The 27,087-nt window shown below is 41.9% G+C and overlaps 2 protein-coding genes and 1 pseudogene across 4 annotated transcripts; 2 read left to right on the top strand and 1 right to left on the bottom strand.

Moving 5' to 3' along the window:
- Positions 1-450: 450 nt before the first annotated feature.
- On the bottom strand, positions 451-8,872 carry LOC118400455 (myogenesis-regulating glycosidase-like). 2 transcript variants are annotated; one of them, XM_035797345.2, is made up of 3 exons: positions 8,718-8,872; positions 6,106-6,612; positions 451-5,732 (listed from the first exon to the last, which is right to left on the bottom strand). In XM_035797345.2, exons 2-3 carry the CDS (start codon positions 6,369-6,371, stop codon positions 3,944-3,946), a joined length of 2,055 nt encoding a protein of 684 aa, XP_035653238.1. In that variant the 5' UTR covers positions 6,372-6,612; positions 8,718-8,872; the 3' UTR covers positions 451-3,943. The 2 variants fall into 2 exon arrangements, with proteins under 2 accessions (XP_035653238.1, XP_035653240.1); XM_035797347.2 differs by having other exon boundaries at positions 6,106-6,608; positions 8,718-8,833.
- Positions 8,873-18,761: 9,889 nt separating this feature from the next.
- On the top strand, positions 18,762-24,802 carry LOC118400456 (cysteinyl leukotriene receptor 2-like). Of its 2 annotated transcripts, XM_035797349.2 has the most exons (4): positions 18,762-19,017; positions 19,713-19,775; positions 19,980-20,103; positions 20,210-24,802. In XM_035797349.2, the coding sequence occupies exons 1-4, from the start codon at positions 18,999-19,001 to the stop codon at positions 21,336-21,338; spliced, it is 1,335 nt and encodes a 444-aa protein (XP_035653242.1). In that variant the 5' UTR covers positions 18,762-18,998; the 3' UTR covers positions 21,339-24,802. The 2 variants fall into 2 exon arrangements, with proteins under 2 accessions (XP_035653242.1, XP_035653241.1); XM_035797348.2 differs by having other exon boundaries at positions 19,713-20,103.
- Positions 21,832-27,087, top strand: part of LOC118399893 (citron Rho-interacting kinase-like) — an 88,308-nt pseudogene continuing 83,052 nt past the window's right edge.

Raw genomic sequence — 27,087 nt, 5'->3', positions numbered from 1 at the left:
TTGGGTAATAAAAGATCAGTTATCAATTAAATATAATTTGACGTTTACCAGATGCTTTTGTATATTATGTCAGCCTGTTTATCTAAGATTCTCTTATTGTGGTTACCCTTTCCAGCCATCTTTCCCATCCCCTCACTCCGTGGCCCTCCCCTCCAATCCCAAACTACGAGATGATGTATTGATCCGAGGTAGCCTCCATGTAACCTGTAGAATTGCTTCATTGCTTTGCCATTATCAGCCCATGATGGGCTGGGTCACTGCAAGCTACAAAAGGTGTCTCCCTAAGGGGATCTTATTCAACGGGGAATGGTGGAGAAATCTGCTTCTGCGGCCAATTCTTCTAAGGTTGCAGAAGATTGGAGGTTTGATCATTCTGTTGGCGAAGCAACAGACACACGTTTCTGACACTGGACATGTATTACTGTACCATTCAAATACAAAGGCAGATAATTGACAATCATGAAATGTTTATATTATTTGCCACAACGTAAACACAAGGGGGAAAACAACAACAGACAGTTATACAATTCAAGCAAATTAAAGATTATCATTGTACATTTTAGTCATATGAATAAACACAATCCAGGCTATGCATTGAAGACAAAGGCAACATGACTTCCTTGTATTGTTCCTAGAAATACAGGTTAAATTGGAGTAGTTACTAATCACAAAAACCTGAGTTAGTGTGACATGTCAACATCACAATGAAATGCAACTGTGGCAATACTGTACTTCAGTCATATGTGTAGATTATCACCATGGCAACAACACTGAACAAAAATATAAATGCAACATGTAAAGTGTTGGTCCCATGTTTCATCAGCTGAAAAAGAATAATCCCCGAGTTGTTCCATACACACAAAAAGCATATGTTGTCACAACACAATGGCACAGATGTCTCAAGTTGAGGGAGTGTGCAATTGGCATGCTGACTGCAGAAATGTCCACCAGAACTGCTGGCAGAGAATTTAATGTTAATTGCTCTACCATAAACTGCCTCCAACGTTGTTTTAGAGAATTTGGCAGTACGTCCAACCGGCCTCACAACCGCAGATCCCGTGTAACCACGCCAGCCCAGGACCTCCACATCCGGCTTCTTCACCTACGGGATTGTCTGAGTGGGGTGGTGAGTATTTCTGTCTGAAATAAAGCCATTTTGTGGGGGAAAAAACTCATTCTGATTGGCTGGGCCCAAATTAATTTCAATTGACTGATTTTCATATATGTACTAACTCAGTAAAATGTTTGAAATTGTTGCATGTTGTATTTATATTTTTGTTCAGTATATATTAAAACCTACTCAATGTCCCTGATAACATAACCCTTTAAAATAAAATTAGCCTTTAAAAAATGTATTAAAAGAACACAACCATGTCTAAGCATTTTCAACAAAGCTGGTGGTGGTCCTTGAAATTCAGCATTAGGATATATAACTTTACAACATTTCAGCAAGATACTGAATGACAAAATGTCTTTCTACATCAAAATAATACCGAAGGTCCAAAGATGTCCTTACTTACGTCATTGAAACAAACTCACGTTTCTGTAGCTTTACAGATTTGCGTTGCCTTTTGCCAAATTGGTAAAAGAGTGTCACAAATCAGTAAGAAGCGAGAAAAAAAAAAAAAAAAAAAAGCTAAAGTGGAGAAGTTTTCCCAATCCATCCTTTGAGGCCATGAGCCATACATTCATTGCTATATCAGTGCGTACCTTTCTCTGACTAACAATACATTGATACTTTACTCTTTTGAACCTCACATTGTTATAAAACCAGCTTTACCATAGCCTTCACTGGTCACACAATCTCATGGAGAACAATGTGATGCAAGCTAATACAACTGCAAATCAGACTGCTTGACTTTATGGTGGTGGGAGACCCTCACAATAACTCTCCCACATTCAAACAATGTAATTTGTCAATCTAATCTGTTCCAGGTCACATAATGCTGAACGTCTATTGACAAGCCTTCGCATATTGTGCTTTTGGCCCAAATTACTATATTATGCTGTTCACTAGAAAAATATATAATAAAAAGGTACTAAATATAAAAATTAATCAAAGCGGTTTCATCTGCAATGACAGTCCCGGCAAACTGTTGCTATTTCACTCATGTTTTTGGCTTGCATACAAAATCTCCTGTCATGGGTAAAGAGTGCTCTGAAATTCAAAGAGAAGTCTGTCAGCATCTTGATGTTCTTGTTTTGTATGTACCAAAGTGGAAAACACTTAGGCTAGTTCCAGCGAGTCTTTCAGGAGAGCAAAGATCTATTCTTGTGAGGTAATAGTGCTAGACATAGACGATGACGGTCGAGACTAAAGGTCGATATGAGAACTGCTATAAATAAGCAGGGATGTTATGGAGAAGCTTCTGCCAGTAAAAACAATGACCCCTAGGTGACCTAAGAGTTCACATTACTGCGACATGGTGAATGTACACAGGTTCAATCTTTAAGGTCTCCAAGGACTGGCTAACAAAACAGTAAAAACATTTTGCAATATAACAATTACAAAGAGTAGTGACATTCAAATATCTGTCAGAAGTATAATTCATGCTGAAAATGTGGCAGTATATTATTTGTTAAACGGCATTTAGGACAGTCTGGATGGATATTTGACATATGTCACACAGTGATTCCAGTTCAAAGTTCAGTTCACTCAGATCTCATAGCATCTTACATATTGGATTATTTCATTATTGCCTGCTTAAACAAAAATTGAATAGCACCCATTTCAAGTCCTCTCAATGAAGCCTGAAAAGTAAAGACTATTTAGCCAAAGGTTGAGGGTATAATATTAAAAAGTGACTCCAAATTAAATGGATAGTTTGTCACTTAAAACATTACAAGACTACGAAGAGTAATTAAGCTTTAAGCACTCAAAAAGACATGTCTAATCACCTACTTCCATGTCAAGAAGTGGGTCCCCGTATGTCTGAGCGGCTTGTATGAGTGGAGGCTTGGAGATGCTAAACGTGTTTCTGTTAATTAATGGTCAGTTACCGTGAGACCAGCAGTCTTTTGCATGACAATAACCGGTTGACAAAATGTTATGACCGCCACAGTCCTAGTCCCAGATGGCAACCTATTCCCTATTTAGTGCAATATTTTGCCTTCTACATAGGGAATAGGGTGCCATTTGGGAAGTAGACAAGGTTAACACAACATGGAAAATATGACACCCAACTTCCGGAGAAATCTTCAGGTGAAGAATCTCACGTGCAGCTTCTTTTGATTTCAGAGTGGCGAGAACCTTAACAGAACAACCACTGACTGAACAATTACACACTGTATTGTTAAGTGCATTGACACAATAACAAAAATATCAGCAAAACCAAAAAATCATTAACATATATGTAAGTATACAAGGCATTTTCACATCAAAATATACTTCTTCCCTTCTTAGTGTGTTGACTCATAAATAAGACATGAAAGCATTCAAATATCAGCCCTTAAAAATGTCTAAAAGACAGCCGATGACTATTCTGTTAATAGTCGACTGTTATGTCATGCTGAATAAATGTTTGGGTCATGTCTCATGATACATAATTGTAATGCATAAACATACCTACTTTCCAGAGGATGCTGGTGGGAGGGTCTATAGGAGGATGGGCTCAATGTAATGGGTGGAATGGCATAAATGGAACGGTAAACACAGATATGGAAACCAGGCTTGACTCCGTTCCATTAATTCCATTCCAGCAATTACAATGACCCTGTCCTCCTATAGCTCCTCCCACCTGCCTCCTCTGCTACATTCCTGGGTTATTGCAAGGGCACATGTTTGAGCAAGCAGAAAAGGTTTCGCCTTGATATTTCTTCAATAATAGTGATTCTAAATTTACAAGAACACAAATGTGCTGTGAGCCCTGACTTCAGAGAAAATACTATAAACAAATGCATGCAGGCCCACCCGCTAAGCTGTCCAGCCTTGTACCCCTCTTCACTAAACCCAGACAAAGTAAGCAATTTCATCAAGATCTACCGGGTAGTCTGTAAGGTGCAGAGGCTCCTTAATATCAAACCGTTCTCCCTTGTAGCTCCGCCAGTGTCCAGCCGGGAGATAGATGTCCCTTTCCTGCTTTCCAGGCTCCAGTACTGGAGCCACCATGAGGTCATCCCCTATCAGGAACTGGGAGTCAATCTTATAAGCAGTCTCGTCGCCAGTGGCGATCCACCACAGAGGTCGTATGATGGGGTCTCCTGTGTCCAGCACCTCCCCAGCAAGTTCCAGAACCCGTGGGGCCACTATACTCTCATGGATAGCAGTGTACTTCCGGGCGATCTCCACCACCTCGTTGTCATACTCCCAGGGGGGGATGGAGAACTGCATGGAGGGCATAAAAGCCGACAGCTCCAGCCAGCGGATGTAGAGCTCACGGTCCGGTAAAGTGCGCTCACCATCAGTGCGGTTCAGATAGGCGTTGCCACCGATCATGTCCGGTAGGATGAACTGGTAGCCGAGAATGCTGATGGTGAGCACGGTGGGAATAAGGGACTTGAGGCCTAGCTCATAGCCCCAAACAGAGTCCCGGTCAATGGGCCTGAAGAAGCAGGAGATGTTCTGGGACTGGTAGCCTGAACGCAGCTCGGCTCGCTCATTGTAAGGAATAGCCATCTCGGTGTAGCGACGGGTGAACGTGCTAGGGTCACGAAGGGGTGTTTTTGTGCTGAATTGCCAGGGCAAGTAGTTTGTCTCGCCCGCGTCCAGCTTGAAGGAGGATACTCCGTACTTGGATCGTAAAGACCGCAGGTGGGAGGCGAACCAATCACGGGCCTCTGGGTTGGTAAAGTCTAGAATGCCCCCGATGCCGTTCCACCAGCTTACCAAAGCCGGAAGACGACCTGTAGGTTCTCGGACAAAAAGCCCTCTTTCTACACAGGTGTGAAAATTCTCAGAGTCATAGTTGACAAAAGGGTGTGTCCAGAGAGAGACCAGAAATCCGTCTGTTTTGAGCTTCTGGAACATGGCTGTAGCGTTGGGAAACTTGGCCAAGTCAAAATCAAATTCCCCATAGTGGTTTGTGTAGCGATCGTCTAGCTCTAGGTGGCTACAGTTGAAGCCATGCTTGCGGATGTTGGCAGCAAACTTCAACAGTTTCTCTTGGTCTATGTCAGTCTTGTGTAGCGCCCACGTGGACCAGATGGGATGGCGGAACATGGCTTTGGAAGGCACCTTGTTGGGCTTGTTGAAGTATCTGCGCACCATGTACTTGTGAATGGATGTGACATCCAAGCCCACACAGACTCTGTAGCTGAGTTCAGCACAAGGTGCCTCACCAGGGTTTGGCTTGTAAGGGGTGTCATGGTACCTCGCCTGGAAGTACATGGTCTTCTCTGTGTCGTTCCAGCCAAGATGAAACGGCACAGAGTCATTGATCTTAATGGCCGTGGCATTGGATGAGAGCCAGTAGCGTTCCAAGATGCCCCCAAAGCCGTTTCGGTTTGAGTAGATATCACTGGTGACAAAGGGTTTGGGTGCCTGCTGCCCGGAGATGGATATAGGCCAATGCTGTATGGCAGTCTCGGCTCCACCATACCAGTGCGAGACGTTATAGGTCATGGCGTGCTCCACGGGCAGGCTGGGAATCAATTCTTCCCAACGCACACGGTAGCATTGGACTGTATTGTCAAATACAGTCTGGATGAAAAACTTGAGTTTCCTATCACTGGTGCGCCCACAGCTCAGTATCTCCCCCTCCTTAGAACATGAGTCTAAGTCCAGGGTGCCAGACCTGTCATTCAACATTTAGAGAAGAATGATCAGTTACATAGCACATTACTTTGCATTCAAGTCTCAGGCTATATTCATGTTAGAGCAGTTGATTTATGATTATATTTGGCACTTTAAAATATAAATACCTGAATAAGCTTATTGTTTCTGAGATTAAAAATAACCAAACTAGACATGATTTAAAGGGGAACTGTACCAGATTAGGGGGCACGCATGCTTTCCATTCCCCAGTAGATTAATTTGAATTGGATACAGTTATATAATTAGAAAGAAATTCTCAAAGCACACCTAACACACTTTCTATAATGATTAATAGTAACGGTTGGTTAATGAATACTGATTGATGCTGTCCTATATTGAAGTGAATCACAAACCTGAAAGACATCCTGAAGACAATAGCCCCTGCCTGGTTGCGAATGATGTAGCCATCCTTGTTGAGGTCCAGAAGTTCTGTCTTAAGCAGTTCAGCCTTGCGCAGAGAACCAATGTAATAGCACCATGCGGTCACCGCAGCAATCACTAGCACCAAGCCTAAAACACTTGCTACAACTAGGGGACGAGCATCCCTTTTTAGTTTCTGTTTGATAGGTGTAGCATTGGTAACTGTGCCCCCTGCACCTCCTGGTACCACTTGGTACATTGTGGTTATTGTTCAACAGTCCCCCAGTGAAATGGGTTGTAAGAAATCCCTTAAATTTGTTAAAGTGACTTCAAAAGTAAAGCAGGAGTCCCCTGATTGACACACCAGTCACAACAGAGTTATTCCTATATGCAGAGACTTCTATGAGGCATGGCCTTGCAGACTGCCGAGGGAATGTGTCTTGGTTATTTCTTCAGTAGACGTTGCTCTCTTCCCCCACTATTTTCATCTGTTTACCTGCCTGAACGAAAAGAAAGATAACCGGCTTTTAGATCAAAAGTCTCAAGTCAAAGTTCACCCCAGCAGTTCTTCAGATCTAAAATCTAAGAGAAATAGGGAGGGAGAGAGTTGACTTGCTGCTGACCCCCTCTATAAATAAACCACTCACCAATTGTTTGAAATCAAGAAAACAAAGAACAGAAGATATTCACTTTCTCTACGATCACTTTCGGAGTTTGCCCTGCAGCTATACCAAAATGTTTGTTTGGTTCAAACACAGACCTAATTTGTATGCAATCAGGTAGATTTTGGAGTCGATGCAGGGCGAATTCAGGCCTACTCTGAGTCTTTTGTTCTAAAACCACACGAAAGCCAAGAGGCACACATACAAAACATCCTGTCGCACTAAGTTAATATAACGCCAGTCACGGAACCTTTGAACACATTAGTGCAACTTAAGGGAAATGTGTAACCAAAGCAACAACTCCACTCAGCCATGGGGGTAGGTGGGAATAATCATCAAACCAGGAGCTAAGAGCTTGCCAATGGGCTGACTCATATGTAAACACATAGAAGCTTCAAACACACAAATCCTCAAGGGCCTTCCCTGGTAGGCCAAAACTAAGCAGACAGGGTGGTTCTGGGTCATTACATGGCTGATGTTAGTTACCAGGACAAATCCAGAGAGAAGTTCAATTCAAGATGCACCAGGCCCAGTGATATCTGTTCTATGCCTCTCTCTGAAACCTCTTGCGTGCTGACGGGTATTCCTAACTGGTATGCCTTCATAGCCTGCCTGTGCTGCTGGGGGGTCGATAATGGTAGTTAATTAGCAATCTAATGGTCTAATTCTGTGTTCAACCAGCCTTGCTATGGATTTTAACATCAACGTGAACGGCAACTAATCTTGAAGGGTAAGCAATGGATTTTACATTAACAGGCTGTGGCTGCCAGACCCAACATAGCACTAGCCTACAATTACATGTGATAGCCAAGGTGATACCAAAAAATGCATGAATCATGTTTTTTGGTCAATGGTCTGTGAAGGTCAGGCCTACTAGTTGTCATTTCAGCTGATTTGCTATCAGCTAGGCTTGTGCAAATGTCTGTGTGAAATAAACAAAGTACTGACAGGAACCATGAATGTTTCACAAGATATAACAGCAAGGAAGTTAGTATTTATTTTAGTAACCCCACCCTAAATATAAAATGTCTACTTGTTGAGTGAAGAAAATGTATTATAAACTGGGTGGTTCGAACATTTAAATTTACATTTAAGTCATTTAGCAGATTGGCTGAACGCTGTGGTATATCAGATCCTATACCAGGGGTAGGACAAAACATTTATTTGTACTTCTCTAATTACGTTGGTACCAGTTTATAATTGCAAAATGTCACCTAAGGAGTTTGTGATATATGGCCAATATACCATGACTAAGGAATGTATCCAGGCACTCCGCGTTGCGTCGTGTCTAGAACTGCCCTTAACCGCAGTATGTGGCCATATGCAACACCCCCTCGGGCCTTATTGCTTAATTATACCATACAAACTTTAACCCAACTAGTCTTTGTAATACCCATGAGAGATTGCTTTATCGCTCCAGCCAGGCATAAACCGTTAACTTGAAGAGTTGTGTTCTGAGAAAGCGTTGACAGCCTTGCTATTTTGACACAATACGCAGGGCAGTCATTGACAGTGCTAAGTAGCTATTTTACAACGGCCGAGTATAATTTGTGGAACGTTCCAACAGAAATCTTCGTAAATAACAAGGTTGCCAACAAACAACGCATACAAAGTTGTACAGCGCCATAATCAGATACCGGGTCGGGTGTGGGCTATTTAATAACGTTCACGCACAACGTTTATTCCGAAAATTCCTCACTATGGTAGCCTATGGACAAACATTAAGAATAAGTTGTGGTGAGTTGATGCGTATTCGGCAGCTAGTTGAATTGATAATGCTACTTTGTATGCGTTTGTTGGCAACCTTGTACTTTACGAAGTTTTTGGAACAGATTCCTGTTGGAACGTTCCACAAATTACACCCAGCCACTTACAACGAAAACAAAATATGTATATTAACACGATGGGTGTTTAATAGGAGAATTCATTGCAATAATACTCACCGTTCAAGGTAGCAAAATATCCTGTTCCACACACAACGCTTGGGAGGTGTGTGATTGCGTCGAATCTGATCGAATTGCTTGCGCTCGCAAAAACAATACTACATGGGGTGCCTGGGAAATGTAGTTTCAGATGTGGCGTTCAAACAAAAAAAAGACGTTAAGCTTTGGTCTCATTAGCTAGGTTTCGATCCAGTTGGAAACAGATTTTCATTCAAATATTCTAAAATCGTTATAAAAACAATATGCGCAAAAAAACACTAACCAAAATTAATTATACTTCTGTTAATAAAAAATAAAATGTTTAACTAGGAAAGTCAGTTAAGAACAAATTCTGATTCACAATGACGGGCTACCAAAAGGCAAGAGGCCTCCTGCGGGGAATTAAAAATTCGAATTAATTAAATAAAAATATAGGACAGGACACACATCACGACAAGAGACAACACTAAATTAAGACAGACCTAAGACAACAACATTGCATGGTAGCAACATGACAACAACATGGCAGCAGCACAAAACAGGGTACAAACATTATTGGGCACAGACAACAGCAGAAAGGGCAAGATGGTAGAGACAACAATACATCACTAAAAGCATCCACAACTGTCAGTAAGAGTGTCCATGATTGAGTCTTTGGCCTGGGAGGGTGGTACATTGCCAGTACCCCTTGCAGGTCTTCCACTGAGAATTATTTCAGGCCCAAACACTTTTCTGACGATTCTCGTTTGACAAACATTCACTAATGGTTGGGGCGTATTTACTACCATATCATCAACACTAGCGCCACTTGCGTTCTCAATTATTTCGACTGCCCGTAGGAGATTCTATTGTCACCTTTACGGGGCACCCCAATCACTCTGGATCATGATCCCCACCACCGTTGCAACACTGACCTTCTTCACTTTGATTTTCAATACACTCCTTCCGCCTGCAAACATTTGCTACATGGCCAAATCCTTTAAAGTTATTGCATTGTAGTAGCTTGTGGACAAATGCTCTTACTGCATACTTTACATAACCTAACTTTATATGTGTGGGGATGTGCTCTTTATCAAAAAACCATTCACCATGCGTTTCAGATGACGAGCACCAACCACAACTTGGATTCTCTTGAAGAATTCAATATCTACTTCTATCGACACCCCGGCTATGAATTTTAACAGGTGCTCTACTCCTTCAGTTCAAAGTATAATTCTTCAGAATTTGACATTCTTGTGATTCCCAATGCATTCTTCTTCTGCTCTTCAGTGACACAATTAACCAGCAAAAACCCACTCCTGGTCACTCCGATTGATTCCACTTTTCCCAAAACATGCTTCACCTTCTTCGATACCTCAAACGGGTTTCCCAGATACACATCCTTATTTAAAAATGCAGCCCAACAAGAAACAAATCTTTATCCAACCTACACTCCTCATCCATTCCAGTTTCCATCAAATTGACTTGTTGGGGATAAAAGGCTATGTCTTTTGTGGTTAAATTCCCATGTACCGAATAAAAAATACAAGTTAAATGGGTTTCCATCACGTTCAACTCTACTGATGGCTTTCTCACAAAATATGTTATTCCGTGATACAATGAGTGTGCCATCTCTGGTGTTGGCAAATGGCTCTAGCCAACAGCTCACAGACATAGTGCGAACATAGTTTATGTGATGAGATTATTATGGATAAAAGAGCAAGATTATTTTTATTTGTCAAACAGCAGCCAAGCATCAGTGATCATGTCACCAGAATAAGAACCTCAATATTTATTGGAAAGGAGCATCAAGCTCATCACCTTGCACCTTCACCTCCTGTGAAGTTCATCATAAGTTTCTTCTGTAGACTAATAAAATGCATGGTTTCCTGATGAGTCATAGTGGGAGGACCACACGACATGTCATCGTGTGACTCCCAAGTTTACTTCAATGTGATGGTTATTATATAAATATTTGCCCATAAAACGTTTCCACTGACATTTCTCGCATAATGAATTGTACTGACACAAAAAGATCAAACCATGTGCCCTGCATTAAATACTAAAACTGGCTAAAGAAAATTGTGATACAGTTTAATTTAAGGAACAAAAAATTGACAGCTGCCATACAGGTTGCAAAATAGTTGGGAGGAGATTTTCGATGTACCGATTCCATGGCACATGGTTTGTGAATTGATATACAAAACGACGCCGGATTCAAAACTTTAGTTTTTCAATATAATTATTATACAAAATGCTTGCAACCAATATAATGTTATGTGTATGGGGGATACAACCATTCCAGCTCTGCAGATTTTGCTGCGAAGAGACCGAATCATTAGATCACTTGTTTTGGTACTTCCCATATGTAGCTTGTTTTTGGTTGCAGGTTAAGTAATGGCTGCAATATTTATTTGGAGCCAACTCTGCAAATAGCACTGCTGAGTGATTTAAAAAGTCCTAGTCAATTGATCAATCATTTTCTTAGAAAAGGTATTTATCTTTCATTTACAATCTGTAGAAATTATGAGAATAGAAAGGTTCAGAACTTTTGTGAAACAGCACAGTAGAAAAATAAATAGCAGCTAGAAACTGGATGGTCTTCAGAGATAGTGGGTGGGGTTTAGGGTAGCTGAAGGCTGAGACTAAAAACAAACAAAAGATAACTAATGTAAACTAATGTAAAATATACTGTCCGTGAAAGTTATGTAGTATGAAAAAGCTGGAAGTGGAAGCCTAAGTACTGTTGTCCATTAGGTTACACCAATTAGGCGAGGGGTGGTCGAGTTAGGGGGAAATAATAAAATATATATACATTTAAAATAATATGTGGTACCAGTCAAAAGTTTGGACACACCTACTCATTCCAGGGTTTTCTTTATTTTTACTATTTTCTGCATTGTAAAATAATAGTGAAGGCAAACTATGAAATAGCACATATGGAACAATGTAGTAACCAAATAAGTGTTACAAATATATATTTTATATGAGATTATTCACAGTAGCCACCCTTTGCCCTGATGACAGCTTTGCACACTCTTGGCATTCTCTCAACCAGTTTCATGAGGTAGTCACCTCGCATTTCAATTAACAGGTGTGCCTTGTTAAAAGTTCATTTGTGGAATTTCTTTCCTTCTTAATACATTTGAGCCAATCATTTGTGCTGTGACAAGGTAGGGTTGATATACAGAAGATAGCCATATTTGGTAAAAGACCAAGTCCTGAAGAGACATTTCAAAGTCTTTTCAGATGTTCATGGCCTGAGTTTTTCATGTCAGACACGAAGACAGTTGGAATTTCCCAACAAACTAATCTGTATAAATTGGATATGCCCTATCGAATGAATGCTGAATGTACTGTATGGAGTACAAATTGATAACGGTGATACACCAAGATTTTCTATCTGTCAAAAACTGATTGAGACAATGCTTTTTCTATAGGTCTCATACATTGACAAAGGCCATTTGTAATTTTTACATTAAGAGGTCAGACTCTTACCTGAGTCCCTGTGATGAGCGTGGATGGAGGTCACCATGGTAACGCTGGATATCAGTCAGGGAGCCATCTGGCCTCTGTTGTAAGAACTTGGCGGAATCCATGTTACTGTAATCAACATCAAGTCAAATTAATCTTAATTATTAGTCTTTTCCATTAGAATGAATCACAGAGAAAAACTCAGCCACCTTTCTTAGGAATCCCAATGTTGATTTAAATCAAGTGTATATGCAACACTTCACTGCTTTATTTTCAGGTCTGACAATAGGCTTGCAGTGCGTCATTATAGTAATACATGCACTGGTTAACTGATTTGGACAGTCCAATTAAAGAACCAAAACTAAAATACATAAGAAATTAATAGCTCATACTCTTCCCCTGTATGTTTTTCAGGAGTGATTGAAGTTCTCTGATTGAGAGGTCAGTTATTGGTTTGTGTAGCCAGCCTGCAGAGGGCAGCACGTGTGTTGTTTTGGATGAGCTGAGTGGAGGCATGCGAGGTATCCACTGCACTCAGAGAGCGTGCACGTTTGCTATCTGGTGGAAGAAGAGCCATAATAAGACACTGCACAACAGTAGGCCCTATGTAGGACTACAAAACAAATACAGACACACATTTTAAATACTTTATTTGAATCCACAAATCACATTACAGATCAAGAAGGATTCAAATATTTCAAAGGTCATATGACCATTTATGGGCAAACAAAAGCAATGTCATACTGGTTTGGACCAGACAGGATCAGATAGATGGCCTACATGTAGAGAGACAGAGGGGCGCTGTTTCACTCGCTCAGATGCTTTCTCCTGTGAGATACATTCAGCCTCTTGTGAATTGAAGGAAAATTATGAAACACGGAGAGACTAAAAATACATTACGTTTTATAAAAAAATTGTATTGGTCCATTTTTGGGGGAAGCCTGGCTTTCCTTGGCATCCATGAATACACGCCACTGAGTTTTGCATAGTAAGTCTTGCATAGTTTGTTTAGTCTACATTGAAAGGGGTTAATATTGCTTTGATTTAATCACAATTCCAACAGTAAAGCGAAATGTTGATAGTGTTAACTAATGGGGAAAACTCAACTCAAACTAATGGGGAAATTATTCATCCACGCCAAAGCCCCGGGAGAGCTACACAGGCACGCAGTTTAGAGGGAACATTGCTGCACACACACACAGAGAAACAGAAAGACACAGAACAAGGGGGAGATGATGAGAAGATGAAAAGTCAATGTTGAACTGGTAGAATAGAGCACAGACAGTCGTACCTGGGTTATGCTGAAAAGAGAATTGCAGGACAGGAGGGAAGAGTGGGCATCCGTTGTTTACAGCAGCAGCTGACCCCTAGAACACTGACCTGGAGGCCCTGTGGCTCATCTGTAGTTTCCTGAGCTACAGGAAGTCCTGTTTGGGCAGATGAGGAAAGAGGGGAAATAAGACATCTGTCCCTCAACACTGGGCACAGAAGATGTATGAATGGTTTGATAGGCTCAGGTAAAGCATTGTGGATATTTATGGGAATACTAGTGTAAGAAGAGCATTTTGTAACACTTGTTAGGTTCTAAATGAACATAGTAAAACTCACGGACAATTAGTAAAGCTTAAACCAAGTTTATTCACTAATTGGGTCATCCACCAGTGGTAGTATATATACCCCAATTTGGGGTGAAATCTCCTCCTTCTCTCTAAACATTGCATCTTTGTTGCTAGGCAGGAAATTAAGTGACGCGGGCAATAACTGTTTCTTCTCCCTTAACCTCGGCCCCCTTCCTCACTAAACCACATCTCTCCACCCTTATCAGTGCCTGCCAACATGTGATCCTATTTCCTTTGTGATTCAAAAACAAACACCATTGCATGTTAAATAAAAAAAATTAACCAATTAGAATAACTAATCAACTTAGAATTACACTCTTGATAACTCCATAATAAAGTAATGGTATCCCATAAGGTAATGGTAAAATAGACTAGAGACTGGTGTCTCTCATTCATATTATAATTCATTCCCACCTGTCTCGATCATTTCTAGTGCGGTTGATTCCTCTGTGTACATGCTGAGCTTGAGCTGAGGAGCCATGATCTCCCCAGTCTCTATACAGTACCTCTCATACACAGAGCTGTGTCTCACTCTCCACCTCTCCTACCCCACCTTAACCCATAAGAGTATAAGCCCTGTCTAAGCCAGGGGAGGGTGGGGGGTACTACCAAGCTATATGACATTGTTTTAAGAAGGTCATACCAAGGATCATTTTACTAATTGATTTTTAATTTTAAAACCCCTTGAAGTATCAAAAAATATATATATATTTAAACATATTTGATGAAAAAAAAGCATTTGACCTTACTGCTATTAGCACATACAAATGCATTGAATAACGTTAATGTTCACTACATGGAACAACAGATAGTCCCCCCTCAAACTAAATCTAAAGAAAGTTCGTTCTGACGCGTCTATCCTTTATCTGAGAGATTTAAGAAAGATCAAGAAACATTATTTCTTTCATTTTTTTTTTTTTACATGTATTTGAACCCCATATTTTTGTCACTAAACAGTCTTCATATATACTTCCATAAATGTTTTTAACTGGTACTGGGGGACCTCCACATGAATCTTGTTAGGTGTGTGGGCATCCTAGAGAAAAACAACCAACATGTACAATATCAGTCAAAAGTTTGGACACACCTACTCATTCAAGGGTTTTCTTTCTTTTTACAATTTTCTACATTGTAAAATAATAGTGAAGACATCAGAACTATGAAATAACACATGGAATCATGTAGTAACCAAAGAAGTGTAAACAAATCTAAATATATGTTATATTTGAGGTTCTTCAAAGTAGCCACCCTTTGCCTTGATGACAGCTTTGCACACTCTTGGCATTCTCTCAACCAGCTTCATGAGGTAGTCACCTGGAATGCATTTCAATTAACAGGTGTGCATTGTTAAAAGTTAATTTGTGGAATTTCTTTCCTTCTTAATGCATTTGAGCCAATCAGTTGTGCTGTGACAAGGTAGGGGTGGTATACAGAGGATAGCTCTATTTAGTAAAAGATCAATCCATATTAAAGCAAGAATAAGCAAAGAGAAACAACAGTCAATCATTACTTTAAGACATGAAGGTCAGTCAATACGGAAAATTTCAAGAACTTTGAAAGTTTCTTCAAATGCAGTCACAAAAACCAGCAAGCCCTATGATGAAACTGGCTCTCATGAGGACTGCCACAGGAAAGGAAGACCCAGAGTTACCTCTGCTGCAGAGGATACGTTCATTAGAACTACCAGCCTCAGAAATGTCAGCCAAAATAAATGTAGAGTTCAGAGGAGACTGCGTGAATCAGGCCTTCATTTTTGAATTGCTGCAAAAAATAACACTAATAAAGGACACAAATATGAAGAAGAGACTTGCTTGGGCCAAAAAACATGACCAATGGACATTAGACCGGTGGAAATCTGTCCTTTGGTCTGATGAGTCCACATTTTTGGTTCCAACCGCTGTGTCTTTGTGAGATGCAGAGTAGATGAACAGATGATCTCCGCATGTGTGGTTCCCACCATGAAGCATGGAGGAGGAGGTGTTTAGATCTCAATCCAGGTTCCCCTGTCTCTGGTCATTGTGCCTCAGATTAATCTATTGTTGAGCCAGCGGCTGCAGGGTCTCTTTGTGTCTTCACTGGTCCACTACCCACCTGACAAGGTATGGTCAGGTCAGCTTCCCAAGAGTCACAGGAGCGGGGCAGCCAATTAAAAGGAAGATGGTCATGGTAAATCTGTTGGACCTTTATTAGCTTATTTCAGCTCACTGTACCCTTTAAGGATCCACTCCAGGTTATGAGTGCAGTGACCCCAACATTCTACAGCGATATACTGTAGTAGGCTACATATAGAGAGATGCACCCCCGTTCATTCGTCCTCACTTGTATGGACCATTTGTCCTTGCGTGCACAGTCCTGCTCACAGACCACCGATCTCTTGCATTCTAGCACCGATCTCCCACTGGAGCCTACAAGTCTGGGGTATCTTGATCAACATCTCACCTAAGCCTATTACCCCTGTAATGCCCAGGGTGTAGTGGAGGAAGAAGTCAGGCGCAGGAAGCAGAGAGTTCAGGGTAGCGCTACTTTTAATACACCACACCGGTGAAACGACGCCAACCCAAACAAACACCCCAAACACGTGGAACTGAAACAGTTCAGCAAAATACACACACATGGACAACCGTGACCTACAGTCGTGTACAACCGTACACTGAAATAATCCCGCACAACCAGCAGGCGGGCCGGCTGGTAAATAAAGCCCAACCAATTATCCTAACTAAACACAGGTGCAACTAATAAACAGAAAAGGGGGAAAAGGGATCAGTGGCAGCTAGTAGGCCGGTGACGACGACCACCGAGTGCCACCCGAACAAGAAGGGGAGCCACCTTCGGTAGGAGTCGTGACAACCTCTTATTTGTTGCCGGCTGCTCAATAACAATGACACAGGGCCCGGCCAAATAGTCAGCCCTTAGCCCAAATTTTCACCTTCAATAAATACCAAAACACATTCCTTTCCAAAGAAAGCTGGCACATTTCCCACCAGCCGGCTTGAGGCAGGAATGACAGTCAATACCGGTGAACTCTCTCTCTCCCTCACTGTGTACATTTGCATCTGACATTTGCATCTGACAAAAAAAGGTCAGACAATTTCTAATATGTTATCTTCATACTTGCTTATGTGGTGACATAGATAAAGACAGAGAAGACAGAACCTACATGCCAGGAGGTGTCTGAGAAAGGCCTGAAAAATTGTCAAAGACTCCAGCCACCTGAGACATGGACTGTTCTTCATGCTCCCGTCCATCAGGTAGTACCGGTGCATCAAGTCTCAGACCAACAGACTCATAAAAAGCTTCTATCCCTTGGTCATAAGACTGTTAAACGGCTAGCTAACCACTACTGCTCCCCCTTATACTTACGCTGCTACTAAAATTATTATTGATTTGATTTATTACTACCACCACGCTGCTGTTCATTTATTATTGATTGCCATTATCATAGGTATTTATCTATTTATCCTGCTACTGGTCATTATTGCTCCCGTTTACATGTATATATTACCATTAGTACATAGCTAAAAGTATTTCTACAGTCACTTTTCATCCCTGGTTACATGTGCTGTATATCCGCCTATCATGCCTACACTGACACTCTTACATACACACACTCACACACGCACCACTACACACACACCCACCCACCTCCTATGCTGCTGCCATACTATTATAATTATTATTATTTATCCTGCTACCAGTCACCTTTCCTAATCCCTGCCTACATGTAAATATCTACCTCAAATACTCAAGTATCCCTGCACATTGTAAATTTACCCTGTACAGTATATAAAGTTGAAGACAGAAGTTTACATACACACTAGCCAAATATATTTAAACTCAGTTTTCACAATTCCTGACATTTAATCCCAGTAAATATACCCTAGGAATATACCCTTAGGTCAGTTAGGATCACCACTTTATTTAAAGAATGTAAAATGTCAGAATAACAGTAGAGAGAATGATTTATTTCAGCTTTTATTTCTTTCATCACATTCCCAGTGGGTCAAAAGTTTACATACACTCAATTAGTATTTGGTATCATTGCCTTTAAATTGTTTAACTTGGGTCAAATGTTTTGGGTAGCCTTCCACAAGCTTCCCACAATAAGTTGGGTGAATTTTGGCCCATTCCTCCTGACAGAGCTGGTGGGCGGTATGACGGTTGCGTGTTCCCATGGTGTTTATACTTGCAGGTGTTTGTTTAGAAATTGCTCCCAAGGATGAATCAGACTTGTGGAGGTCTACAATGTCTTTTTCTGAGGTCTTGGCTGATTTTTTTTCCCCATGATGCCAAGCAAAGAGGCACTGAGTTTGAAGGTAGGCCTTGAAATACATCCACAGGTACACCTCCAATTGACTCAAATGATGTCAATTAGCCTATCAGAAGCTTCTGAAGCCATGACATTTTCTGGAATTTTCCAAGCTGTTTGAAGGCACAGTCAACTTAGTGTATTTAAACTTCTGTCCCACTGGAATTGTGATACAGTGAATTATAAGTGAAATAATCTGCCTGTAAACAATTGTTAGAAAAATTACTTGTGTCTTGCACAATGTAGATGTCCTAACCGACTTGGCAAAACTATAGTTTGTTAACAAGAAATTTGTGGAGTGGTTGAATTTTTTTAACCTTTATTTTACTAGGCAAGTCAGTTAAGAACAAATTCTTATTTACAATGACAGTCTAGGAACAGTGGGTCAACTGCCTGTTCAGGGTTATTATTATTATTATTATTATTATTATTATTATTATTATTATTATTATTATTATTATTATATTGAATACTGCACTGTTGGGTAAGGCTCGCAAGTTTATCATCTCACTGTACTTGTTCATATGAATCTTCTAAATCTTCAAACTTGAAATAGAGAGAGGCGGGTCGTTGAGTTGGCACTCTGCCCAGCCGTCATACCGTTTGTGTTCCATGGAACTCTACCACGAACCCCCCCTTAAACTCTGCATAAAGAGTGCACAAAGTATTCAGACTCAAACAAACCGACTAGCACAACTCCTGATGTATCTGAGGAGAGGAGAGAAGAGGAAAGGAGAGGAGAAAACAGAAGAGGGACTTTTTATGAAGACATAGTTTATATTATCTGGGGTGTTTTGACTGGACATACTCAGAAGACTCCAGATGTGTGTAGTTAGAGTCTTCTAACATTAATCTACCAGTACTGTAGTATCTGATAACAACACAGCAAAGGTCGACAGGCACACACTATTTGTCCCACGAACGATGTTCAACAGAATGACAAGTGAGTAACTGCAGCTGCTTCACACACATCTGTTGAAACAGTTACTTGTAGTGTGCTCACTACAATGTGAGCACACTACATCCTGTGGCATAAAGGTCCAGACCTCTTGGAAGAGGTCATTGTACTCACATATAAGGCTGAAGTATTTGTTTTCAGCAGAATGCTGTTTCACTGTAGTACTGTATATATAGGATTTTGTTGTTGTTAACATAGCCGTTGCCTCAGGCTGGCAGGTATAACTGATCATTTTCCTGTGGTTTGTAACATTTGCATCAGCGAACAGACCTAGGCGAGCAGAACAACATAACTCGTGTTCACCTGAGGACACACTTCCTCATTCCAATGTAAATGCCTAGTGCTATTTTGGGTATGGTGGTCCTGTCCAGAAACAACCACACCACCACCCTTAAAACCTAGGTCCTAGGCAGGTCTAAGCAACATGGTCATAGTGCCACCTTTCCCTAACAGTTAAACAACATAATAGAAATGATTCTGCTGATAATGATGATGATTATGATTAAAAGGATGGTCAATGGTCATGATGCCAACGATATCGAATACTGTGATAATGGTGATAGCGATTATGATAATGGGGGTGATAGTGTTGATAAAGAGGGTAATAATAACGATGATGAAGATGATTATGGTGATAGTGATAATTACTCCAATGATGATGCCTCTATGTCTCTCCCCAGCTCTGTGGCTTGAAACGTCCCACTCGCTCGACTACACCCTTCCACCAGTGATCATTCACCTTGGTAACCACACCACGACAGCATTCAATAGCAACCAGTCCTGTAGTGGTGATGACGAGATCTTTAAGTACCGAGCCTACACTGTCACCTACCTACTGGTGTTCCCTATGGCGTTTCTTAGCAACATTGGAGCGCTGTTTGTGTTCCTGCGACTGATGCCCAAACGGTCTGCGTCCTCTGTCCTCATGACCAATCTCGCCCTATCAGATGCATGCTTCTCCCTCACCCTGCCGCTGCGATTGGCCTACTACTTCAGAGGCGCTCGCTGGGACCTCCCTGATTGGCTGTGCCGACTGTGTGTGTTTTGCTTCTATCTCAACCTCTACACCAGGTACAGAACACACACACACAACCTAATTATCCGAATGTGAGTTGACACTGGTTGCCCAGAAAGACACTTAACTAATAAACTATGTCTTAACTATTCTTCCCTACAGCGTTCTCTTCCTTACTGGACTGAGCGTGCTCCGTTGGCTGGCCGTGCTGAAGCCTCTCCGTCATCGAGCCTTGGCCACGCCCCTTCGTGCTTTATTGGCTTGCTTGGGCATTTGGCTGTTTGTGGGCGGCGCTTCAGTCCCATTCCTGTTTTCGGGGACCAGGGTGAGGGCGGGACTAACACGCTGCTTCGAGCCACGTAACCCTGCCTCCTGGAAGATGATCTTCATTCTCAACTACGTGGGCATGACATTCGGCTTCCTGATCCCGTTCCTCACCATCCTCGGTTGCTACGGCTGCATCATCCACCGACTGACAGCTACAGTCTCGTCAGCATTAGGGTTGACTGGTAGCCTGAACAGGAACAAGATACGTAACCAGGGGAGACGTCGGCGCCGGCGCCGGTCTCTGCGTCTGGTCGCCATGGTGATCTGCACATTCCTACTATGCTTTCTGCCCTATCACGTGGCTCGCTCACTGCACCTGCACGCGGTGGTGGGCAGGTGGGGCTGTGTTGCTACGGCGACACTGCAGCGGGTGTTGGTGGTGACGCTGTGTCTAGCGGCGGCCAACAGTGCGGTTAACCCTCTGTTGTACTACTACTCCGGGGAGACCTTTAGAGCGGTCATACGCAGCGCCTCGTCACGACGACGGTCCTTCTCCTCCTCCTTCACTCAGGGCAGCCTGCTGCTCTCTCGCAGAAAGAAGACCACAATGCCTACAACAGCAACAATGCGAGACTCACCCCTCGCTCCATCCCTAACCCTTCCTGGGTCCCTACCAGACACACCCCTCGCTCCACCCCTAACCCTTCCTGGGTCCCTACCAGACACACCCCTCGCTCCACCCCTAACCCTTCCTGGGTCGCGACCAGACACAAACCTCGCTCCACCCCTAACCCTTCCTGGGTCGCTACCAGACACAAACCTTGCTCCACCCCTAACCCTTCCTGGGTCGCTACCAGACACAACTCTCGCTCCACCCCTAACCCTTCCTGGGTCGCTACCAGACACAAACCTCGCTCCACCCCTAACCCTTCCTGGGTCGCTACCAGACAGAACCCTCGCTCCACCCCTAACCCTTCCTGGGTCCCTACCAGACACACAAAGCCGTGTGGAAGACAGTCTATAAAGGGTTCAAAACCTATTTGCCCTATACCCCACCTACTTACAGACACTGAGACCTGAACACCTAGCTACATTCTCCAGAATCAGAGACACTTTTCTGCACATGTAAAATGGAGCCCTGAGGCCTGAACCAGAACCACACACACACACACACACCCACACGGAGACACTAACCTTTAGGTTTCCGAGGCACTTTGTGGGTGTGCTCTCTGTTATTTCCATTCCCGCTGCCCGGCCGGCAGCCACAGGTGCCGGGCCTACTTTTGTTTGATTGTTTATTATCCCAGTGTTAATCATTACACTCTTCATAGATGTATCATATAGGTCGAAAACAGTTTGCACAAGTCCCACAGGCTCACATTTGTAGGTTAAATTTAATAATATCTTCAGTTGATCATAGTGACTGACAATTCTTGCCTACGTAATACATATTTAGTTTTTTCCTTGACATTGAAGTAACGAATAACTATATTTGATGCAAGAGCTTCGAATACCACATGCATCTCACAAAAGACCTCATCCAACATCAAGAGGCTCTTGTCCAGTTTGACATTGCATATAAAGTTAGCAGGACCATTGGAGACCAGCCAGACCTCATGCAGAGATTTGATAAAGACTGTTGGCTGAAGCCAGAGTCTGGAAAGCACTCAATCCCAAGGACATCTGAGGATATCAACCATATAGTAAGTGTGCTTCTTGATCAGGTGTGTACCTGATCACGATTACTTTGACACCTGTCAGGTTTTACCAAAGCTTCCAGAACATCCAAATAAACCTGTTGCGCAAATTGGACTATGAGAAACTAGTGTTGTGGATCAGCAACCCCAAACTGAAATCACACTGTGAGAAGAACAAACTGTCTGCTCATTTGACACGCAGACAGAGGCCCAAAGTTGACAGTTGATTTCAGCTGTAGTGCTGAGACCCTAGAATAGAAATTGTTATCTTAAATGCCACAGTTAGAGAAGTGATGTAAGAAATGGGAAAGAATAAGTAGTACTGAAACCAATGACAATGTAGACTCACAAAATGTATATTTATTTTTATAATGTTCAGTGGCGTGTATTCATGGTTGACAAGGGAAGCCAGGCTGCCCACAAAAAAAATACAACAAAAAAAAATATTAATTTATCTTTCGTCTCTGTATTTCATAATTTTCCTTCAATTTGAAATAAGCTGTATATTTCTCACCCTCTGTCTTTGTATGTGTCTGGTCAAAAAGATGCTGATGCTGTCTGGTCAAAAAGAGTATGACATTGTTGCCGCCTGTAGCATTTAATGCAAGGGAGGCCTCCTTTGATAAAAAAAAAGTATAAAATAATAGCCAATCAGCGTTGAGCTAAACTGAGTGAGTTCAACTGTGAATAGTCCTGGAGCACCAAAACAAGTGTCAAGGGAAGCCAGTGAGGATTTGGCTTCACCCCAAACGTAATTGACAGAAAAAAAACTTGAATTGTTGCATCTCGTTGTGTTGTTGTCCTCCAGTGGCTAGCTAGCTAAAATTGGTATTTTCCTAAATTGGCCATGGATGGAGACAGGGATTTTGACTTTTTAAACTCTCCGTATTGGCCGATGATTATAACGGCAATTCTGATCCAACCATAAATGCATACATTGCTGTGCCTGAGAGGATGGAAGTTCCATATGTAGCTAGATGTAACTAATGTTAACTAGCTGGCCTGGCACATTGTTGCCCATGAAAGTAAGTTAGGCTAGCAAGAAAGCATTTTAGTCAGATAGCCTAGGACAACAAAAAATGTTAGCCTGTACTGTATGACAGAGTCATAGGCCCTTTCGTCATCATGAAAGCGAGGAGGACGGCATTGGTGTTTCTTTACAAGTAGGGTCAACATGTTTTTTCTAGTTACACGGACGCACGCACACACACACAAACAGAGAAGTCAGAACCATGGAAAGCCACATCATATTTGGCTTACGTAGTTTGAACTATCTTTTAGTTGTATTCACTGTATTAGATTAAGGTGATTTGATGATGTTGAAATGGTGCTTGAATAGTGGAGGCAGCTCCTGTTTTCTTTGTGACTTGCATTAACTCTCCATGGTTCTAAATCAATAGTCGTTTAGTAGTCCGAAAATGTTGCTTGACCATGCTGTAGGTAACTGTTTGTTACATGCAATATGCTTTGTGGACTTCACCGGACAGAGGTTCCTCTCCAGTTTTGTGATGAAACAAAGGTGTGGTTGAATTTATTCTGCCACTGTATCTTCTAATTGTCTTGGCCTTAGGCCTGTATATCACAGGTGCAAGGCATTTGAACTAACAGGTTATAGCGCAAACAACACAATTATCAAAACACAGGTTGTAATATGGCTTTTTTTGTGGCTTGGCTTCCCCTGTGATTTTATCCACACACCGCTACTGATTACGTTACATTTTTTTGTACCATTTATTTGTGTAATTATTTTAACTGAAAATATTCCCTGTACCTTTTTTTTTACCATTTATTTGTGTAATTACTTTGTTATGTACTGTTAATATTCTTCCTGTTGTTGCTGTCTGAGACTTTATATAGGAATAAGTTATATGGGCTATGATTTGTACACCATGCAAGAGCAGTAACACAACTGCCGTAGCCTTTTCCCAATTCACTTTTTCAACTTTAAAAGTTTATAGTAGTACACTTTGTTACTTATTTCATCCAAAAAGGCAATTACAAATTAATTTACAATAGTCATATAATCCACTGAGCATTGATGTTTCCAAATCTGGATTATTTATTAAAGTCAAGTGAAGGAGAAAAATTAAGGAACAAGTAACTATGGGTGACAGGTCACATCTTGGCCCACTCTATACTTTAGATCAGGGTTTCCCAAACTCGGTCCTTAGATCTGGGGTGCACAGCTGTTTCAAATAATCAAAGCATGATGAGTAAGGGAATTGTGCTCCGAATGATTTTGTTAGTCTTACTCTAATTAGCTGATGTGCAATAAACAGAGACACTACCATGAACAGTTGTGTGGTCAAATAATACCTCTCTCTGTTATTGCCGATGCCCTTCACTGACCAGTCTATGTCTTGGATGTAATTGTTGTCCTGCATGCCTCTCCTTGCAATGGCATGAGGTAGCACAATTGTCACAGGTGTTATGTGTCACGCCTTGGTCATAGTGTTTTGTGTTTTCGTTATATATTTGGTCAGGCCAGGGTGTGACATGGGTTTAATATGTTGTGTTTTGTATTGGGGTTTTGTAGGCATTGGGATTGCGGCTGAGTAGGGGTGTAGCATAGGTTTGGCTGCCTGAGGCGGTTCTCAATCAGAGTCAGGTGATTCTCGTTGTCTCTGATTGGGAAGCATATTTAGGTAGCCGGGGTTTCACTGTGTATTTCGTGGGTGATTGTTCCTGTCTCCGTGTTAGTGTTCACCAGACAGGCTGTATAGGTTTTTTGTATATTTATAAGTTATTTCATGTATCGCGATCATTCATTAAAGAACATGAGTAACAACCACGCTGCATTTTGGTCCGACTCTCTTTCGACAAACGAACGCCGTTACATTATGTTTGGGTGATATTGATTGTGTGACCTCATCATCAAAGAGCTGTAACAGTTCTGAACAAATATTCTGAAATTTCCATCCCCAACTACAACATTTTCCAGCAAGATAGAACTTCCAAAGGGGGCAGAGTTGCAATCTACTGCAGAGATCTGTCATGCTATCCAGGTCTGTGCCCAAACAGTTCGAGCTACTACTTTTAAAAATCCACCTTTCCAGAAATAAGTCTCTCACTGTTGCCGCTTATTATAGACCTCTCTCAGCCCCAAGCTGTGCCCTGGACACCATAAGGTGAATTGATTGCCCTCCATCCATCTTCAGAGTTCGTACTGTTAGGTGACCTAAACTGGGATATACTTAACAACACGGCCGTCCTACAATCTAAGCTAGATGCCCTCAATCTCACACAAATTATCAAGGAAACTACTAGGTACAACCCTAAATCCGTAAACACGGGCACCCTCATAGATATCATCCAGACCAACCTGCTGTCTTCAACCAGGATCTCAGTGATCACTGCCTAATTGCCTGCGTCCGTAATGGGTCTGTGGTCAAACAAGCACCCCTCATCACTGTCAAACGCTCCCTAAAACACTTGGTTCACTCCAGACGTGACTGGCCTTGACCAGCACAAAAACATCCTGTGGCGTACTGCATTAGCATCGAATAGCCCCTGCGATATGCAACTTTTCAGGGAAATTGGGAACCAATACACAGTCAGTTAGGAAAGCAAAGGCTAGCTTTTTCAAACAGAAATTAGCATCCTGTAGCACAAATTCTCACTATAAAGTCCATGGAGAATAAGAGCACCTCCTCCCAGCTGACCACTGCACTGAGGCTAAGAAACACTGTCACCACCGATAAATCTACGATAATCGAGAATTTCATGCTTTCCACCTGGCTACCCCTACCAACAGCTCTGCACCCCCCGCAGAGCTGTCAATCACCGCATTCTTATCGGCAGACTCAACACCCTTGGTTTCTCAATTGACTGCCTCGCCTGGTTCACCAACTACTTCTCAGACAGTTCAGTGTGTCAAAACAGAGGGCCTGTTGTCCGGACCTCTGGCAGTCTCTATGAGGGTGCCACAGGGTTCAATTCTCGAGCTGACTCTTTTCTCTGTATATATCAATGATGTCGCTCTTAATGCGGGTGATTCTCAAATCCATCTCTACGCAGATGACGCCATTTTGTATACATCTGGCCCTTCTTTGGACACTGTGTTAACAAACCTCCAAACGAGCTTCAATGCCATACAACACTCCTTCCGTGGCCTCCAACTGCTTTTAAATGCTAGTAAAACTAAATGCATGGTCTTCAACCGATTGTTGCCCGCACCCGCCCGCCCGATTAGCATCACTACTCTTGACGGTTTTGACTTAAAATATGTGGACAACTACAAATACCTGTGTCTGGTTAGACTGTAAACTCTCCTTCCAGACTCACATTAAGCATCTTCAATCCAACATTAAATCTAGAGTCAGCTTCCTATTTTGCAACAAAGCCTCCTTCACTCATGCTGATAAACCTACCGTTGTAAAACTGACTATCCTACCGATCCTTTACTTCGATGATGTAATTTACAAAATAGCCTCCAACACTCTACTCAGCAAATTGGATGCTCTCTATCACATTGCCATCTGTTTTGTCACCAAAGCCCATATACTGCCCACCACTGTGACCTGTATGCAAAATTCACTGAAGCTGGAGTCTTATCCCTCTTTAACTTTAAGCATCAGCTGTCAGAGCAGCTTACAGATAGATCACTGCACCTGTACACAGCCCATCTGTAATTAGCCCACCCAACTACCTCATCCCCATGTTATTTATTTTTGCTCTTTTGCACCCCAGTATCTCTACTTGCACATCATCATCTGCACATCTATCACTCCAGTGTTAATGCTAAATTGTAATTATTTTGCAACTATGGCATATTTATTGCCTTTACCTCCCTAATCTTACAACATTTGCACACACTGTATATTGATTTTTCTATTGTATTATTGACATGTGTAACTCTGTGTTGTTGTTTTTGTCGCACTGCTTTGCGTTATCTTGGCCAGGTCGCTGTTGTAAATGAGAACTTGTTCTCAACTGGCCTAGCTGTTTAAATAAAAGGTGAAATAAAGAAAATAAATAAATAAAAAGTAGAGCTCCTAGAGATTATACATTCCTTTATTGACAGGAAACGTTTTTTGGTGAAGCCGGCTCCACGTTCAAATTCATAGATAGACCGAT

The sequence above is a fragment of the Oncorhynchus keta genome, chromosome 21 (genome assembly GCF_023373465.1).
Source record: "Oncorhynchus keta strain PuntledgeMale-10-30-2019 chromosome 21, Oket_V2, whole genome shotgun sequence".
NCBI classification, from domain to species: Eukaryota; Metazoa; Chordata; class Actinopteri; order Salmoniformes; family Salmonidae; genus Oncorhynchus; species Oncorhynchus keta.
This window is presented reverse-complemented; position numbering and strand designations above follow the sequence as displayed.

What these genes read in the sequence shown, in the direction of transcription:
- LOC118400456 (XM_035797348.2), top strand. An exon ending in TATCTCAACCTCTACACCAG is followed by an intron (nt 20,104 to 20,209) that starts GTACAGAACACA and finishes TCTTCCCTACAG; the next exon opens with CGTTCTCTTCCTTACTGGAC.
- LOC118400455 (XM_035797345.2), bottom strand. Translation starts at nt 6,371, where the DNA reads ATGTACCAAGTGGTACCAGGAGGTGCAGGGGGCACAGTTACCAATGCT. An exon ending in GTCTTCAGGATGTCTTTCAG is followed by an intron (nt 5,733 to 6,105) that starts GTTTGTGATTCA and finishes GTTGAATGACAG; the next exon opens with GTCTGGCACCCTGGACTTAG.